The 19,159-nt window shown below is 39.8% G+C and overlaps 1 protein-coding gene across 6 annotated transcripts in view; it reads left to right on the forward strand.

The window, feature by feature from the left end:
* The window catches only part of lrp8 (low density lipoprotein receptor-related protein 8, apolipoprotein e receptor), a 292,858-nt gene that overhangs the window by 236,668 nt on the left and 37,031 nt on the right, over positions 1-19,159 (forward strand). For all 6 annotated transcript variants that reach the window (XM_074667517.1, XM_074667521.1, XM_074667519.1 and 3 more), the window contains exons 11-13: positions 6,933-7,157; positions 9,742-9,860; positions 10,926-11,065. In XM_074667517.1, the coding sequence (XP_074523618.1) occupies positions 6,933-7,157; positions 9,742-9,860; positions 10,926-11,065 (484 nt within the window). The remainder of the gene's footprint in view (positions 1-6,932; positions 7,158-9,741; positions 9,861-10,925; positions 11,066-19,159) is intronic.

Genomic DNA, 19,159 nt, shown 5'->3' on the forward strand with positions numbered 1-19,159 from the left:
TCAACAGCTACTGCTTATAAAAGACTGATAAACAAACATCACACAGCTCAAAATGAGACTCATGTGGACTGATGGAGGCCGTTTGAGAGGCGTCTCAATGTGAAAGTGAGTTACTCAAAGCTTTGTACAAAAAAACAGAGTAAAAAGTTGCAAACTCTTGTATCCTCACAGAATTTAGTGGGCGTTGAAACCTGTATGAAGTGCAGACTGCACCGAATTAGGACAGTTAGAGTGAAGATAGAGTACCCTACTCGTTTATATCCATTTCTCTTGTTCTGTTTCTCCTCTATCCATCCGCCCTGTCAGCTCCAACCTGTCACACTTTCTGGTAGCGAGACTGACGCACCTCAGGCTGTTGTGTGTGTGTGTGTGCTTGTGTGTACGTTCATGTGCGTGCCTCCTGAAGGGCTTTGTCGTCTGTTTGACAGCAAAAGGTGGAGCTGTTTGTCCTTCACACACCTACAGTATGTGCACACATGGTGTAACTTTAGCATTCTGCTCCTATATACTTGTGTGTGCGTGTGTGTACGTGAGAGTGTGTGTCACCGCGATGGCTGGCAGGTAGTGGGAGGGGCCTTCTATCATCCCGGCTGAACCATATGCTCACTCTTAATTTCACTGCCTCAATAATCACCACCATTACTCATCTGCATGCACACACACATACACACACACACACCCACACACACATGCACCCCCACTCAGGCTCAGTGACACACTCAAGGGCTTGTGACAGAGAGAGGACAAATTAACTCACGAGGATGAACTCGACTTCAGAGGCAGCAGTAAACAAACACAGACTCTGTGAATCGCCGGCAACAAGTCGGTTTGTTCATTTGACTCCAAGAAGAAAGAAAGATGAGTCCGTTTGTTCTTTGGAAAGAGCAGAAATGACTCAGCACATTTATGCTCCAGAATTTTATGCTGCATGTTTTTTGATCTTCAAATTGAAAACTTTCTCTCAGGATTGCAAAATCATCATTTTTACTATAAATTTCACTGCCGTGTTTCTTTCCTATTTGACCTAAAGGCCCTGTTAAAGTGGGTTAAGAAGTTTGTGCATGAGCATGAGCAGACTCGCCTTCAACTGGTAGCTCTACATAACTACAAACAAACTCATTACCTTGTCACTTTTCATCCTGCAAAAACTTGTTTGAACAAAGAAAAGCTAAGTTAAAGAGATGTGCTCTCCATCTATTTGAGTCCAAAACAAATGCACATCTTGGAAAGAGGGAAACTCAGTCTTTGCCCTGAAAAAAACTTTTCTAGATTCCAGCTTCAGGTGTCACTTCATTCAACCCAAATAAAATTTCAATATTTTTAACCATTGTTGCTACCAAAATGTATCATTAAACCATTGATCCTTACATTTTCCCACCATCTCTGGTGATACCGTGACATCTAACTGACGTGTAACTGATCAGTGTCAATTGGCGTTACTGTAAAAATGATTTTATCTTTCTACTACTCTGTAAAAATAAAGTTTAACCTGACACGCCAGACAAACAGTTTCATATATCTGCCACAGAGATATTTCACAGGTCCATCTGGGTAGCAGCTCTTCGGATTTGTTTTCAGAGGTGGAACCTTCAAAAAAATCAGCAGCTGGTGATTGGACGACCACAGACTAAGCCACATCAAGCCATAGTATGACGTAGCTTATGTGCGCCGCTGCTAAAAAACAATAGACAAACAACTTCAGGAACACGGGAAACAGCTGTGATAATGGCGTTAGACGACTGCTGCCGTTTTTGTAAGGTGAACTTGAGAATCAAAGGGACGCTGACAAACACGAAAGTCTGCTGACGTCACGTCTTCTGGTCACTTCCGCTGCTCCTGCCTGTCTTCCCTGATTGGGCCAGTCAGAATTTAGCCGAGTGCCTGGCCAAACTGGTCCGTCAAAACTCATATTATCAAGTTATAAAAGCAATATTTTGAATATACTTTGAGATGATATTTTATAAAAACTTATTTATCAGGACACTTGCATAACTTCCAGGAGTTTGGATTATTTGATGCTTGTCATGTTTTTGTGATTACATCATTTGACAATTTAATGGGACAGAAAATAGTGGATATGTCATCTGAAATACTATGACACCAACAGGAACGCAAACTACACATTTAATAAAATATATCTAATGAGTTTTTTCAACAAGTTTGAGGTGAAGTTTTCATTAGGATATCATACAAAGCCTTGTTTGCTTCTGTCCATGTTCCTTTAATTTGAGTCCAAAACAAATGCATGTTCTGGCAAAAGTCCTGTCTTTATGGCAGTGCTCATGGGAAATGGAGTCTTTATCCTGGCCCAACACTTCAGATTCCATCCACAGGTGTTGCTACATTCAACACAACAAATATCAAACATTTTCAACCATCTTTCTTTTTTTTTAAAGGTATCATCCAAGCCTCAACAACAAATTCTTGTTGTACTGCCAAATCTTGTCTGCATCTCTCAGCTCTAGAAACGCACAGAACTAATCTGATGAATTCAACACAGAGTAAAGAAAGGAGGTTCTGTTTGAATCCGCATGTGTGTCAGACCTGAAGCATAAATGAGCTGTGTGAAGGAGTAAACCTCCTCCCAAAGACGAAGATGATATGATGCCAGTTTGTCTGACAGTGACACAGCTGTGCAGGTTGTTGACAGCAAAGATAGAAAAAAAAAACTCTTAAGATGTTTCACTTCTTTCTAAAACACAGCAAGCCACTGCTCTGAGAAAATACGGATCATTTCCTGGTGTGTAAATGTCTCTGTATCTAAAGTAATTCCTCCTCTCTGTGACAGAGCAGGTTTCTGGGCTAATTCTTAGTTATTTGCAAGCTTCGGGTCGAAGACTTGTTAACTTTTTCCTGTAATGGAGAAGTCTGTTTGAAACAAGGAGTCAGCCAATTAAAGATGCAATCTGCTGCCGGGGCTGGACTCATCTGTCTCTGTCTTATTCCCAACTCTGCTCTGCCCCCTTTGTATCCCAGCAACCTGTTCATCCCTGCCTATCCAAATATTTGTGACTTTAGCTAAGAATGACACAAAAACACCAATAATCTCTCCGAGCTGATGAATAAAAAAGTAATTTGGGGAATAAGTCACGTCATCCATTATTTTATGAGTCATTATTAAAAAAGGAAAACAAGCTAAGTTTAGACCTCTCATTGGCCCTTTCGGTCGCCATTTTTCAATCTGAACATGGGCGTGGGCGTGGGGTACGCTCAAATCCCACACCAGGTCTGAGTTCGCGTATGCTAGTGTCATGCTGGTGGGGAGCACGGTGCAGGGAGGGAAAACCGTGTTATGTAAATTATGATTGTTTTCAGCCGCCACATTTATCAACATCTGATCAGGCATACGCTGTGAACATTGCCAAGGGATTGTTTTTACACCCAGATCTGCGCCATTTCCCGCACAAGATTGATAAGTGAGGGCCAATATGTGAAAATGCTTTACCAAAGGTCCAAGCCAGTATTTTCTCCAATTTGGATGTTTTCCTTACAGTTTTGGTTGTATCGCAGATACATAAGCTGTGAAATAACAATACAAGCTAATCCCATTGTGGATATTTTATGTGAGATCCCTCAGCTGCTTGTATTTTATTCCACATCGAGCGCTGTGACAAAAGCACCGTGAAGCATTTCTTTCACTGTTCCCCTTCACAGCAGCTCTTATCTAACCTGCTTTCTTAGTCAGCGACAGGTGTTGCATCCAAACCCTGTGACATGAAACAGAAGCCTTAAATTAAAAGATACAAGACGGCAGCCTGCTGCCTCTCCCCCAAAATAGATGAAGATGTCTGCAGTGGCGAACAGTCACACAGCCAATTAACAACACAATCTGCTTCCACGTCTCTGACTCATCCGTCTCTACGCCATCCCTCGCTCCAGCTACCTCACCAGCCTCCTCCTTTAGCTAAACTGCTCCTCCCATCTGTACGTCCTGTACCCTCTGCCAACTTGTTAGGACGGGATGTAAATTGGAAACTCCCTTCTTTTTAACAAGGTTGTCTTGTTTTATGGGCCATATGCAGAGAAGACAGCAAGTGCCACCTCTGCAGGTGCTGAAGGAGGAACTACAAAGAGGAAGACAGAGGAGTGGACAGCCTGAGGGTGGCTGAAGTAAAGAGAGGAGCAGGAGATAAGAGACGCAGAGCGTGACTGAACCAAAGAAGGAGTTAGGTTGTTTTGTGAGCGCCTGATAAATAAAGACAGACTCAATCTCTCTGGGAAGAGTTGTTTGGTGAGAGGCCCGGGGTTGTTACTGAGGTGTCAGGTTTGGGCGCCCCAGACATACCATTACCTAAAGTAAAGAATACCTGCTCCACACAGAGTGGGATTGTTGTGGAAGACTTTCGACTTCCCTCACAAGAAAAGAACACCAGAAAAAGACAAGAGGCTCGTATTCCCAAACCAATACAAAACCCAAAGCTTTGTCACACATACAGATGCAGGGAGTAACTTGCAGCTTCTCTGTGAAGATCAAGAGGCTTCAACAGTCAGCATCAGCTCCTTTAATCCATGAATCACATGTAAAGTGTTGAAAATATCCTGATACTATCAGCGTCTCCATACTCCAGATCCATTTGCATGTATAAAATCAATCCTTGTGCATACTCCCAGAGCAAAATTGGCTCCTTTTATGCAAAAATAGTCTGACAGCTCCAGTGAAATGTTTGATATGTGCTTTAAGTTGATGGTATCCACATGGCTTGACATGCACAGACTTGTAGTGATCATTGGAATAATCTCTTTGTGTCACAGAGGAAATAAATGGTCACAAACTCCCTGTTTGTTATCTTTATGTGTGGAAAATCACTCCCCAGATGAGCGTGGAGGTACATAACTCTCACCTCCACAATCAGGCACAAAACAAGAGCGACATTATACTGCTTGCATATCATCAGTGTAGATGCTTTGTGAATTGGACCTTGAGAAAGAGGAAGTAGTGAGGGCAAATGATGTGTAATCCACAGTGCTGTGTTAGGATCTCTGTGAGTTAGTCCCTCAGAGAAGTAGTTTGTTAGAATCACAGAGGAAGGTTAGAGCTAAGGTTGAGAGGGATGATTGGAACAAATATGACATGACCTCCGCCAAAAAGACAGGACGTTATGTGTAAAAACCTTGTTGGGCTTTTTGAACTGAACCAAAGGACTATTTTTCAATCACCATGCATCAAACTTATTAATAATGATAAATTCAAAACAAAAGGACACTACAAACACTGATTGAAAGCTGACTTAAAAAGGTAAATTTTCAGTGGAGATTTGAAAGTTGAGAAGTCAGAGCAGTTTTGGTTCAGGGTCGGTGCTTGGTTCTGTGGGGTGGAGATGCGAGGTTGGCGTGTGAAGAACGGAGGTTACAAAAGGAGTGTGATGGTGGAGGAGGTCAGTGAGGTAGGAAGGGTCCTGGTGATGGAGTGCTTTGTGGGTAAGGAGAAGAATTTTAAGCTGTATGTGATAGGGGACAGTGCCAATGAAGATGTTGGAGGAGAGGAGTGATGTGGTCATGGGAACAGGTGCACGCTGCAAAAACTGAAATCTTATCAAGTGTTTTTGTCTTACTTTAATTAAAAAAAAAAATTGTTATACTTAATACAAGTCACAAACACATGGTTAGCCAAGAAAAATGTCTTGTTTTAAGTTGTGAAAAGACAAAAATGAGCTCCGAATTATTTGTTACAAGTAAAAAAAATCCGCCAATGGAACAAAAAAAATTGCTCAATAATTTTCTTGAAACTAGAATAATGCCTGAAAACAAGTAACTTTTCTCTTGTTTCATTGGAAGAGTTTTTTTTTTTACTTGTTACAAGAAATTCGGACCTCATTTTGTCTTCAATAACTTGAAATAAGAATTTTCTGGACTTATCTGGTGAATGTGGCTCATATTTAGTCTAAAAAGGAATTTTCTACTGAAAATGAGACAAAAACACCTGTTTTGTCATAATTAAGTGATAAGAAATTGTGGTTGATCCATATTTTCAATTTAAGTGAGGCATAGGGATGGGTACCTTCAACATTTGAAACGATATGGTACCAATACACGGTACCTGGCAATAGGTCAGTACTCAAGGGTACAAATTTTCGGTACTTTGTTGTGTTTATGTGGTAAAGAATATCAATTTGTTTAATAAGAAATATTTTTATATCTTTTTTATTCCATACATTGATTCTTCAATATATTTGGTCGGTACCTACAACAGTATCTATCTCGGTACACATCCCTAGCAAAGCAGTTTATGATGGTGGATTGTGTGTCTGTGGTTATGGATATGGTGGAAATGTAGAGCTGTATGTCATCAGCTTAACAATGTTGACCATGTTGATGTATGATGTTAGCAAGAAGCAGCAATTATATGATGAACAGAAGGGGACCAAGCACTGGGCCCTGGGGGACGCCTCGAGCCAGAAGTGCAATGTTAGAGCTGCAAATGCTGATGTAAATGAACTGTTGACGGTCAGAACTTAAAGAAGACAGAGCTACCATGTTCTTCTACAACCCACACACATTCAATAGTCACTACCTACACCCTTTACATGTAAATTTCTGCCGATATTAAGATAAACTCAGGACTTCCAGGGAACACTTTCACCTCTTCAGTACTCTGTTTTCTTCAGTTAAGGAGAGCTGCAGCTTGGTTAGGTATTTTTTCGAGAGGAGCTAGCAGGAAGGAGTTTATTAAGGGTCGTTTGCGATTATTCATGCACTGTACTTGGCCAATGTTTGGAAATTTGCAATATTGCAGTGCATGAATGGTGAATGGATTCCACTTCGCCTTGAAGTAAGAGGTTGGTGGCAAAGTTTCAACAGAGATAAGAACACTGAAAAAGACAGCTACAAATTGTGTCTCATTACTCCCTTTTCTGCCTCTTCCTGAATGATTGGGTATTTCATCATTCCCTAAGTAGTAACAGCAATTCTTTATCCTCTCCTCTATCCACCAGTGCTTACATCAACAAGGCCAGCGACTCGTCAGAGCAGGTGACTCTCATCGACTCGCTGCACTCCCCCGAGGGCCTGGCTGTCGACTGGGTCCACAAAAACATCTACTGGACCGACTCAGGCAACAAGAGCATTTCTGTCGCAACGGGAGATGGCAGGAAGAAGAAAGTGCTGATAGCCACGGAGCTGAGCGAGCCGCGGGCCATCGCCGTGGATCCACACCAAGGGTGAGTGTTAGGAAATGTGAAGGTAGAGGGAGGGTTGGACAGATGGACAGAGTGTGGTAGACGAGGGGGAGTGCCAATGCTGCTCCACCTAAAAATAGTCTTTAAAACTTTTTTACTCCTTTTTTATCTCCAGTATTTGAGGTATTCAGCACGGATAAACACTTTTTGGAGGTAAAATGTCCCACTGGTCTTCCTCACCTGCCTCTGTTTTTGTCCCTGAGGACTGTTCTTCACTTTCCAAAGCTCAGAAAACATGCAAATGAAGCCCAGCTCTCACGGCCACACACAGACACAGGAGCATTTAAAAGTGGTCCAAGTTTCTGGTGCCTGCTGTTCACATTGTCGGCTTTACTTTAGTGTCTCCAAGGCCTGTTTCAGGAGTTGAATTCAAGATTTTGGTCGGGGATGAGGATATAGTCCCACTTTTGAATACAGCTTGGCTCTTGTAGAGTCTTTCCTAATAGAATTAGCTTAAATTATTTACAAAGGAACAAGAAAAGGTCCATCTTTAATATTTAAAAGGTGGAGCAGGATAAGACAATAATCCTATTAGGTGAAACCTGAACTACTCTGATTTAGTTGTTGGGTCGTGTTCTTGTATTTCTTTTGAGAACTTTTTTCATGGATAGTGTTTTGTCTGGATACTTCTTACATTTCATTAGTCACTGAGTAAAAATGAGGCTGGCTGGCTGGCTTACGTCTGCCTCCTGACTGTCAGATGAACCAAAATGTAGCCGAGGACAAGAACAAGACAAGAAGTCTGTTCTTTCCAGGTCAATGATTCATGAGAGAAAGATCGCTTCTCAGAACCAACAGTCAAAAACTCAGCAAACCACAAACTAATCCTCAACAGTGAAAGCCATCCTGTGAGCTGGAAAAGTTCTAGTGAACTATTTTCACAGCTGGCTGGGACTTCATTTAGGGGGACCTTCTACAAACTGAAATAGCAAACAAAAAGATTCACTATCCACAAACTTTAACCTCAATGTGTCATATGATTAAAATCTCTTCACACATCAATGTGAACAGTTTTTACCCTATTTGGGGATCATATTTAACTTTGAAACCACCTCCCCAACTCACCCACCCTCTGCTTTTAAGTAGATGCTCAGTGCTTCATGTAAATTTTGAATACAGTACTTTTTACTTTTAGTTGAGTTGACACACAGACAAGTAGATTTATGTCTGCCAGAGTTGAATTTAACCAGAGTAACTATATTCATTCTTGATACTATGATACGTTCTATGATAGATAAATCTGCATAGGGGTCTCACCTTGTAATATCCTTTATAGTACTCATGTCTTTATTACCGAAAAAAAACCTTAATTTATATGTAGCTTTATGAATCAGTCATGACGTTAGCATTAGAGCTAAATTTATCATAGCTGAAGATAAAAAAAAAGAAAACAATCATTTACTTACTTTCGCAAATTTCTGTGCCAGTTTTGAAAACTGTCCTCTTAGCTTTTGCATTTGTGTTGTTGCGTTTGCAAATTGCCAGACGACTGTAAAAAAAAATGGACGTCATCTTGCTCAGCCTGAAGTGAGGTCGCCACGAAAACTGCTCCCCCTGGTGACTGGCTGCAACAAAGGTCAAAAAATCCATATCCCCAGTCATTCCAGATGGGCTGTGGTCAAACTTAAATATTAATACACCTCATGTCCGATTTTTGTGGTGATTTGAAGATATCATTTGGCTGCCTTGTATTCAAGTCCTCTTTTTTTCTGAAAAGTTTTGTTTTCAGCAGCTTTAAGAAGTTAAAAACAAGGTAGTATGTCACATTTAACAATGATTGACAGCTGCTGTTCTTGTGTATTTGTTTCAGGGAATGTAAAATGTGTCGGAGGTAGAGCCAAGAAGACATTAGACTCTCGAAAAGAAAAAATAAGAATGATTTTTGTCACCCGGCCCTACTCAAATTCTCTCCAATGGTATTTTAGCTTCAAAACCGTACAATGGTAAATGGCGGAACCAGGCTGTCCTCCCTATATACAGTCTATGGTTGGCGCCTACCGGCTACTGTACCCTTTTCAACTCTTAGTCAAACTCTGTGAAGGACGAGAACATATGGGAAGAAGATAATCACCTTTTTCGTTATTTCTGCAACATCCATCACAGTTTAGTAATCAAGGGTTTAAACCTAAGATGACGGATCAAATTTTAATTCAAGTTTTTCCTGCACTTCAAGGGAAAAATCACAAGATGACACATTTTTCATTTTATTTCTTACTATTAATAAACTATAGAAGTCCCTGTTTTCAGCTGCAAAGCCATTGTATTGCCAGACATGGAAAAATGCCTTATGTATATTTCTTTACATCTAAAAGATGATCCAAATACATTTCTATGAAAAATTTAAAGTTTTTCCTCCAGTAGAAGTTAGAACAAACTGACAACTTTAGAAATCATGTCAGTGATTGGTGCTATGGTAGCTTTATGTATTTCTTTTCTGCTGGACATAAAAACAACGTTTAGTTTTTCCTCCATTCATGATTTAAACCCTGTATTTACACTTCTTGACTGACAGCTCCTAATGTCAAAGTTTACCACCCATGAACTGGTTGATGCCCTCTCTTCACAGGTTTATGTACTGGTCAGACTGGGGAGACCAAGCCAAAATCGAGAAGTCCGGTTTGAACGGTGTGGATCGACAGGTTCTGGTGTCAGAACACATCGAGTGGCCCAATGGAATCACCCTGGGTAAGAAAGGAGCTGCTGAAGTAGAAGTTGATGTGAGGAGAGCAAATCAATCAGCTCTAACAGGAGTTTTGTAAAGAAACTTATCACGCTGGTATTGCTTCTGAAGAGAGAGTCGAAAAATGCTTTGACTAAATTGAATCCAAAGAGACGAGGCAGAGAGAGGCAGAGGGAGAGAAACAAAAAGCTGAGAGAAGACGAAAACAGTCTGGAGGTTCTGCAACCTCTGAGTAGCTCTTATTGTTACAGCTCACTTTGTGTCTGCCTCTCATCAATCAAGCCTGCGAACATGAAGCCCTCTGAATTAATAAGCCAGACGCTCTGTGCCGTCGATACCTCCCATCGTCCCTATCAACTCCCTCAGCGGCACCAGCCAATTTCTCTCTGCCGCCCTTGCCTGAGGAGAAACACAGGCACACCGTCGCCACACTCTGTGGAATTGAGGTGTCACTACATCTGTATGAAAACAAATTATTTTTCAGAGCGAGGCGAATGAGGGAGTTGTTGGCCGGACTGGCACAGCGCGGCTGTGAACGGCGAGGTGGATTATTTTCCCTCGGCCATTGATTTCATACACAGCGGTGAACAGAGTGGGTGATTTTCTGAGTCAGGAGGTGAGCTTGTGAATGAAAATACAACTGTGTGGTGTTTCTGCTCTTTTTAGAGTCTTAACGATGTCACATCAGTCTTCTTTTAAGTCCACACAGCTCATATAGGCTTTATGTCTCATGGTGTGAGATTAAAGTCATGCTGCTGGATGACTCAGTGTGAGCTTCCTTAAATGAGTTCAATGGGAAAATCAAAGAGCTTCAAATCAAATAGACCAGTGTGTAATGTTACATATTAAAGCCCCTGTGAAGAGTTTTCAACTGTTTATGAAACAGCTCATAATTTTACAATTACATGAGTGTTTTCTGAGCGCAGCGCCTCAGACGTCATGTCAGAGAAGATTGATGATGCAGTTACTGGACCATTAAATTCATATACCTCTCACCCCAGGCTTTTTCTGTTGAATGACCTCTCTACATTCTTCTCCTTCTTTTTTCTCCTCTCTTTCGATCTTCACAGATTTGTCAAACAGGCGTCTGTACTGGGTCGACTCCAAGCTGCACCTGCTGTCCAGCGTGGATCTGAACGGAGACAACCGCAAAGTGCTTCTCTCCTCCCATCACCACCTGGGTCACCCTTTCGCCCTCACAGTGTTCGAGGTAAAGAAGGATTAAAGAGTCTCAGATATTTCTCGATGGATTTCCCTCCTTGCTGTTGTTTAAAGCTGGCAGGTTGGAAAGTTGCGGAGACTCTTGTTTTATTCCTGCAGAATCAAATCCTTTTTTTGTTTGTGTATTGATAAAGGATCTCTTACAAAGCATTACTGTCAGACCTGAGTGTTGTACATGGCCCCTGGAAGTAAAGCACAGAGTAGCATTTTAAAACGCAGATCAACACTCCTCTTTTTGGCATGAGGCTAAAATCAATTTTAAAGCAGCTTACCCAATCAGAACAGATGAAGCTGAGCACAACACTTCAAGAAAACAAGGGAATGATAGCCCTAAAAACATCATCGATACATATTTACTCTCATTTATTTCATTGGGACTTTGCATTGATCGACTCTAAACACTTGGCAGTGTTTAAAGGAGGTTTCTACCCACAAGGCAAACAAGTTCCTATGTCCTTATCCACCCTCTAAAAGAAGATACACAAAGACAAAACAGGTCTGTACTGGCTAATCTCTACTTTGTGGATGACTTGCTCACGTCTTCTTTGTTTTCATTTAATCTTTGCTTCATAATTCTAGATTTACAGTGTTTCAACGTTGAGAAGTGGACATGCGTTTTTACTTTTATGAAGAGCTTTTGTATATTTATAACAAAGTTTTTGATTAGAGGGAATACTGGTAAGAATTGTCTTCCCATTCCCAAAAGTTGCTGCTTCCTAAGTGGAAAGATTTATTAAAAGATAAGATAAGATAAGATACTCTTTCATTCATCCAACAATGGAAAAATTCAGAAAGTGTGTATTGTGCAAAAATTCCACATATATAAAAAATTGAATACTATAATAAGTGTCAACTAGAAAAAAAATGTCCATCAGAGACAACAGCTTGTCCATAATGCCCATGTCTGTCAATGGCATTATGCTGCTCTACCCTCTGGTATTCCTTCTGCTGCTGGGTTAGCACGGCTAGCTTGTCCATCTTAATGGAGATAGATACTACATTCTCCTTGGATGGAAGAACAGGTTGATGTCTCTTCTTAGTTCACATCTGAGAACCAGCATGTCATCCTCACCTCCTTGTTCCCAGCTCATGGGGAACATCGGGCCTAGCACCAGTTAGCATCGGCAGTCTACAGGCTGCTAACAACTGAAATTTCATTTGTAAACAATGCAACAATGGTTACGTGATTCTCTTGACACATACAGGAAGAAAACAGTAAAAACACCAATGCAAACACAACCGGTGTGATGTAATCACCACCAATGGGCCACAAAAGTAATGGCTCCAAATACGAAGATAATTAAAAAGATGAGAACAAAAAGAGAAATATGTCCCCATGGATTTTCTTTTCTGGACACTGTTCATATTCTAAAAGTTGGATATGGTATTGAAGCTAAGGGATTTAATATATGAAATATGAATAACATATACAAAAGTAAGAGCTCTAAAGTTTGGTTGGATTAAGTAGATGTTAGACTCCGGGACAGCAGGCTGAAGCTAAATAATACCTACCTACCTAAGTACATATTCAGACCATAGTCTGTGTAGTGAATGGATGTGGTCTCTATGATGTCAACAACCTGTTTCTGATACAGCGTTGTTAAGCCTCTCATTGGCAGGAGCCATGTTGGACATGAGGAATTAAAAAGGTGGGCTCTGAGCTTCCTCACCAACAACCAACCTGTGAGTCAGATGAGCTGTGACTTTAATCTGAGAAATTCATGATCTTAAGAGTCCGAGTTTATATTACTAGAGTGAGAGAGAAAAGCACCCTCGGTACAGTGAGTGCCATTAGAAAAATTAGCTTTTCAGCCTGTGTTATATTTTGAATCAGGTTGTAAACGTGTTTTTTTTAGCTGTGAAAGTCGTCTTTATTGGCTTGGCGAGTATGTGAATTCCAGTACCTCTAGAGCCAGTCTGGGACTGCAGTTTTTAGTGCTTCTGTTTCTGTTTCATTTCTCAGAGCCGAAGGTTATTGTTTGATTTTAGACCCCAACCACTTTTCCTTTCACCTTAACAAGTCTCTTTAGGCTGATATTAACCTAACTACGACTGCTCTACAACAAGACAGCGCTGATACGCCTCATCATAAGTTCAAAAAGCACAAGACGCAAGGGTACTTACAGGCATTGGCTGTAGTAACAGAGAAAAAAGCGATGCCATTGTTAAAGGTCAGAGCCTGCAGGACAGAACGGCGCTGTGTGTTCGTGCCTGTTTGTGTTTGTGAAGCTTACGCTGTTACATGCCTCTCCTGCTTCTGCAACACCACAATGTAGTGTAAGACCACACAGGAGGAGACCAATATTATGCTCAGCATCACTGTGGCACTGGAGCAGCATCTTAATGATGAAGGGTCATGGGTTTCACATAATAATGTTAAAAAAAAGAAGTTCTTTGCAAAAATCTGTGCTGAGCAGTGCACGAGTTTAACAAAGACCAGGAGGGAGCTTAAATTGTCATGACTTGAAGCTCAGAGCCACAGACCAGACGGCTGTAATTGATGTGTTTGGGTGAAAGTGTATTGGGAGACTAAGAATATACTTAAGGGACATCAGTTTTGCTGGTACGAGAAGTGTGAGAGCTTGAAGAAGTGAAAGGAGAAAAATAAAGTCAATAGAGGAAAATCGACAAACTGAGACGAAATAAGAGATAGAGATGCTTTAAAAGTAAAGCAGTCATTTAAAGCCAAAGAAGGAATAATCATTTCAAGTGCTGACAATCATAGAGTCACAGTAGGGTGGAGAAATCGATGCAGCTAATTGTGGTGTGTTTGTTGAGGCAAGAGTGAATCGGTGTGTTGGAGCACAGGATGCACAGCAGTGCTGGAGGAGAAACAGAGGAGCAAAGAGAGGAGGATGAGGAGGATGAGGGGAGCTAGATGCAGGTGAAATGTGAACAGTAGGAAGTGCTTTCTGTGCTGCACACACTGTGATGATGAGGAGCAAAGCGAGGAAGGGACATCCATCATGTCCAGCTGAGAGTGCCTGCCCGTGTGCGCTTCCATGTGTGTGTGTATGTGGAAACAAAACAGGAAGAAAAGCGAGGTTCCAGTGAGGCGCTGAAAGTTCATCCGCTGAGATTAATAGCCCTCTGCTCCTCTGGTCTTTGTTCTGTTCTGGTTATGATACAGAACAAATTAAAAATCCTTTAGCAGCACAGCCCAGTGTCAGGGTCCCAGAGCAGCAATAATGGGAAGTTTGTTTCTTTCAAGTTGTTCGGCTTAAGTTGTGGGATGAAACAATAAACCTTGGTGTTTAATTTAGTTTGGTGCTTATCTAGGAAATGAGCATCAGGGGGGCTGTTTTGTCTTTGGGTTTGGGTTTGTGTTAAACCGCTTATTAGGCCCGGTTTGGCCCAGTTGTGTAACTCCCCATATGTCACTGCAGATAACAAAGCAGGGTTTCATGGCATGAGGAGGCTGATAAACAGAATAATGAGTCCCTTTGAACTACTTTTTTTATTTTTGCAAAAATGCCAAACCAATTTCCTGGTTTTTCCTTTTGGTATTTGTCATTTAAGAAAACAAACTGTACTCATTGGTAGAATTGGACATTTTTGTTGATTGAAACAACTTGTACTCTGCAAAAAAACGAAATCTTGGTAAGAAAACTAAATCTACAAAAAGACAAAACTGTGGAAAAAAATACAGATTTTAATTCTGTGTGGATGAATGTTTGTATATACACGCTTGAAATATGGCAAGACATTAGCAAACAACAAAAAATGATGAGTTGAGCCATATCAGTATATGTTATCAATTTGAAGTATTATTTCAAAATTTTGAAATTTTTGCAAATTTATTCAATTTCTCTTTTTTTGCAAATTTTTGAGGTTTCAAATTTATTTTTTTTTTAAAGTTCAAAAAGTTTTTAAAATGTTTACATATTTGTGCAATTTTATTAAAACAAAAAAAAAACTCAGACATCACATGTACATTTCATAAATAAAGAATAATGTTTATATTATTATTCACTAGATGTTACTGTGAAGATAAAGTAGAGTTTGTGGCACCAAACACTGCAAAAAACTGAAATCTTGGTAAGAAAATTAAATCTGCAAAAAGTCAAATCTGGAAGAAAATACAGATTTTAATTCTGTGTGGATGGATTCATTTAACTCACAACATGCCGTCTAAATATACGTTCTTGATAAATGGCAAGACATTAGCAAACAACAAAAAAGGATGAGTTGAGCCATATCAATATATGTTATCAAATTTTAGTATTTTTTCAAAATTTTGAAAGTTTTGCAAATTCATTCAATTTCTTTTTCTTGCAAATTTTTGAGATTTCAAATTTTTAAAACAAGTTCAAAAAATATTTTACAATTTGTGAAATTTTTGCAACTGTATTAAAGCAAATAAAAAATTTGACATCACATGTACATTTCTTTAAAAAAAAAATACATATTTAATCTATATTTAATTTAATTTGCCAAAGGATTTAGCGAAAAGTTACTTGCATTAAGACATTATTCTAGTTTTGAGCAAATTTTACTGCAAATTTTTCTAGTTTCATCTGTTGTTTTTTTTTTCTATTTGTTACAAGCAATTCTGACCTCATTTTTGTCCTTAAATAACTTGGAACAAGACATTTTTCTGGACTGGTCAGTTGAATGTGGCACATATTGGGTATAATAAGACAATTTTTACTTTTAAAAAAAAGACAAAAACACTTGATAAGATTTCAGTTTTTTGCAGTGTATAAATATGAATTATCTGAGAGAAGGAGGTGACATTTGATTTGTTCTTTAGCATTTTATTGAAAACGTTTATATTGGCTGTTTGGTTCCGCACGCTTGCATTAGCATCTTTTGATGGTCACAATCAACCAAGATTTTTTGAGTTCACAATCACTATCTTTTGTCACTGTTTGGTTTTTTAGTTTGCTTTATCAGATCAGTTTATGGTGAAAGTGTTGCATTAGTTTGTGTTTAAGAGTCATAATTTTGCAGTGCACCGACCGCAACCTTGAAATATTTTGGACGTCTCAGCTATGAGGTGTTAGCTTTAACTTTATGACAACTGTGGGCATCATTAGGAATAGAAATAATGCCTGTATGTCCTATTCTCATACATCAAGTACAAAATCAAGCTTTTCTTTTCCAAGCCTATGCATTCACTTGCTCATTTGGACATTTGAGGGAAGTGAAGTCTCACATGTATAACTTTGAGAGTTTTCTTTAAGCCCTGAAGTGTTCCTCAGGGATTGTTTAAGTACATCTTCCCACTGAGATGTTTCATTTTCCATTGATACTGATATTTAGACTAATGTTTTCCAACCCTGCAGAGGGAAGTCGCTGAGTTTTTATATCAGAGTCAGAATACTCCACCAGCAAACACACACATAAATAGACCCCTCCCACCAGTGTCCACCTCCTGCCAAGACACCGAGCCCTGAGGAGACGCAGATCACAGAAGCATACAGAGAGTAATGTTTTCTCTTTCACCAGCTTTAGTGTCATCGCATTACTGTTTATCCTCTCTTTGTTTGACCGGAGGGCGATACAGGAGTAGATGAGATGAGTTTGTGAAGAACAGGCAGAGGGGGGTGGAAATAAACAGCCAGATAGAGGGAAGAGTAGAAAAGATGCTTGGGCTTGAATTGGTCCTCTTTACGGTGAATGCTACATCGCAGCAGAATTTAAAAAGAACAGAGGTCCTAAAAAACCACACTGCTCTTTAAAGGAAAGTCTGTTTGAATTTTCCTCTGCTCAGGTGGAGGTTGTTATCAAGTGTGGTGACTTCTTTAACGCCTTAAAAAAGCAGATTCAACCAAACAGCTGATGTCTTTTGAGCCGTATGAGGCAGTATTTAGATGTCTTAATGGATAGCAGTTGCACCATTGGAGCATTTTGTAGTCACAGGTAGATGAGCAGTGTCGCCACAGTTACCTTGAAAAAATAATCTGGTTACTCCTTTGAAAAGTAACTTAGTTGCTCAATTTTGAAAGTAACTAAGTAAGATTACAAGTTACTTTATTAGTTACATTCAGCAGCTGCCGACAACACCTGCAGCTTCATGATTTGGCAAAAATGTGCAATTGCCATTAAAATAAATAATTATGTGAGTCCAGATGTTTTGTTTTAAAGGAACATGAAGAGATTATTGATCATTTTGTAATGTTTACAATTGAAAACATTTTTTTTTTACATTTTGAATTTTTAGATAAAACTTAAGAAAACTTTTACAGTACTATTTTTGGTACACTACAGCACTTTTCAGTTAAATTTTGATTTATTTATTTTTCAAAATGCTTTGTTTTAGTCTACTTTGGTTTGTATCAGTTTCATTTTTTTATGCTGTAGTCTGTTGACCCTGTATTTGTTATACAGATAAACAAAAATAAATGTTAATAGAGAGTCTTCTCACATAATCCATAATCCTCAGTACCCTGCTCGGGGCACCCCAGTCTAAAAAGTCAAGGTACACCCCTGCTCTTCACCAGGCACCTTGCTGTAGCTTACCTTATGTTGCGCTTCCCATTAACGATGGATTTATGCTAAACAGAGAGTTTCCCCCCAGGTAAAAGTCAAACAACTTCTCAAGTATTTATGGCCCCAGTGTACCGATCTCTCTAATTGATTCCTAAATGTTTCAGTAAAGAATCTTAGGCAAATTGGCAGCACAGGGTGTACAACAAACATTAATACTGTCATATTTAGCTGAAAAAATCTCAAAACAGTGACTGTATTTCCAGCTAGAAAACGCACATCTCTCTTCTCCCTCCATTGTTGTTTACATTTGTGACGCCGGCTGCACGTGAGTTGTCCACATGCTGAAAATGTGACTTATGGAATAAGCTACTCCTGTCACTCCCAAAGACACAAGAAAAAAGCTGATTTTTTAACCAAGAATAGTGAAAAAATTGTTAAACACAGTGACTTGGATGAGTAACTTTAATCTGAATACTGATTTGAAAAAAGTAACACATAAGATTAGTCTTTACAGATTATAGAGCTTTGTAGCTTAGCGTGTTATTGACATCACTGTAGATTAGCTTTTCAGTATACTGTGCAAAAACTGCATGTTCAAGACACTTCTGCTTTAGTCCCATTTCTGAGGCATCGACATCGACATTCACTCCATGGTGACACTAGCCTGTTTGTATTTTATGAGGCACAAGCTGCAGTCAATTAGCCAACTGTATTATGTAGCTTAGCTTGATTAATAATGGGACAATAAATTCAGTTATTTGAAAGACAGATTTGTCCCCTTCATTAACCACAGGCTTCGAAGCTGTCTTTCAAAAAGTTTTCCCCTCACATCAGAGGTTAGTAGGAGATGGAGAAGCTAGATTGATGTCAGTAATATCAGTCCAGCTTTCAATGGTCAACATCAATATCAACGTTGATATCTCTTCACTCAGATGTTGATCAGATGAAGTGAAGGTGACCCCTGTGTGATGCTGTGAAGTTTCTGTGAGCACATCTTAAACTGAACAGTCAGAACACTGTCAGTCGAGCCCTATCTCTTCACACCTACGGTCCAGATAAGCAGCCAAAGCAGCTCAAATAGCTGGAGACACCTGTGTGGGTGCACAGACATCAGTGCTGTAATGCAGCTTAGCAGAGATTAACACAAAGATGTCTCCTGACGTTTGATTCCTACACAGATTTAATACCAAGCCTACATTAAATTTTCAGAAGTTTGGCTGATACAACAAAGAACACAAATCAAACCCACAAAATTAAAGGCTTCAAACGTTGAGTGGGTTGAGGTTTTTGGTGGGTTTTCATTTGCAGCTTTTGGCGTGACATCTAAGTATACAAGAGGAACAAAAGCTCCCTGGGCACATGTGTCAGTCAAAGGGCTCAACTTTTGTCTGGAGGCTGTTTTGGAACAAAGTCATGACAAAAACCAGCAAGAGGTTTCCTCCTTTGACCCATAAACTGCAATGATTCAGAAGAAGCCATGTCACTACAAAGAGACAAAACTCTGGCTGAAGTGATACAAGCACATTCTGTTGTCTCAGTAATGTCACCCATTGGTTCCCAAAGAAGGTTTACAAAGCCAAAACACGGCAGGAGCTCTCAAAACTGGCAGAAAGGCAGAGGTGAGGGCACAGGTTGGCCACCTTTTGTC

The sequence above is a fragment of the Halichoeres trimaculatus genome, unplaced genomic scaffold (assembly GCF_033239565.1).
Source record: "Halichoeres trimaculatus isolate MK-OKI-2021-1 unplaced genomic scaffold, fHalTri1.1 fHalTri1_scaffold_4, whole genome shotgun sequence".
NCBI classification, from domain to species: Eukaryota; Metazoa; Chordata; class Actinopteri; order Labriformes; family Labridae; genus Halichoeres; species Halichoeres trimaculatus.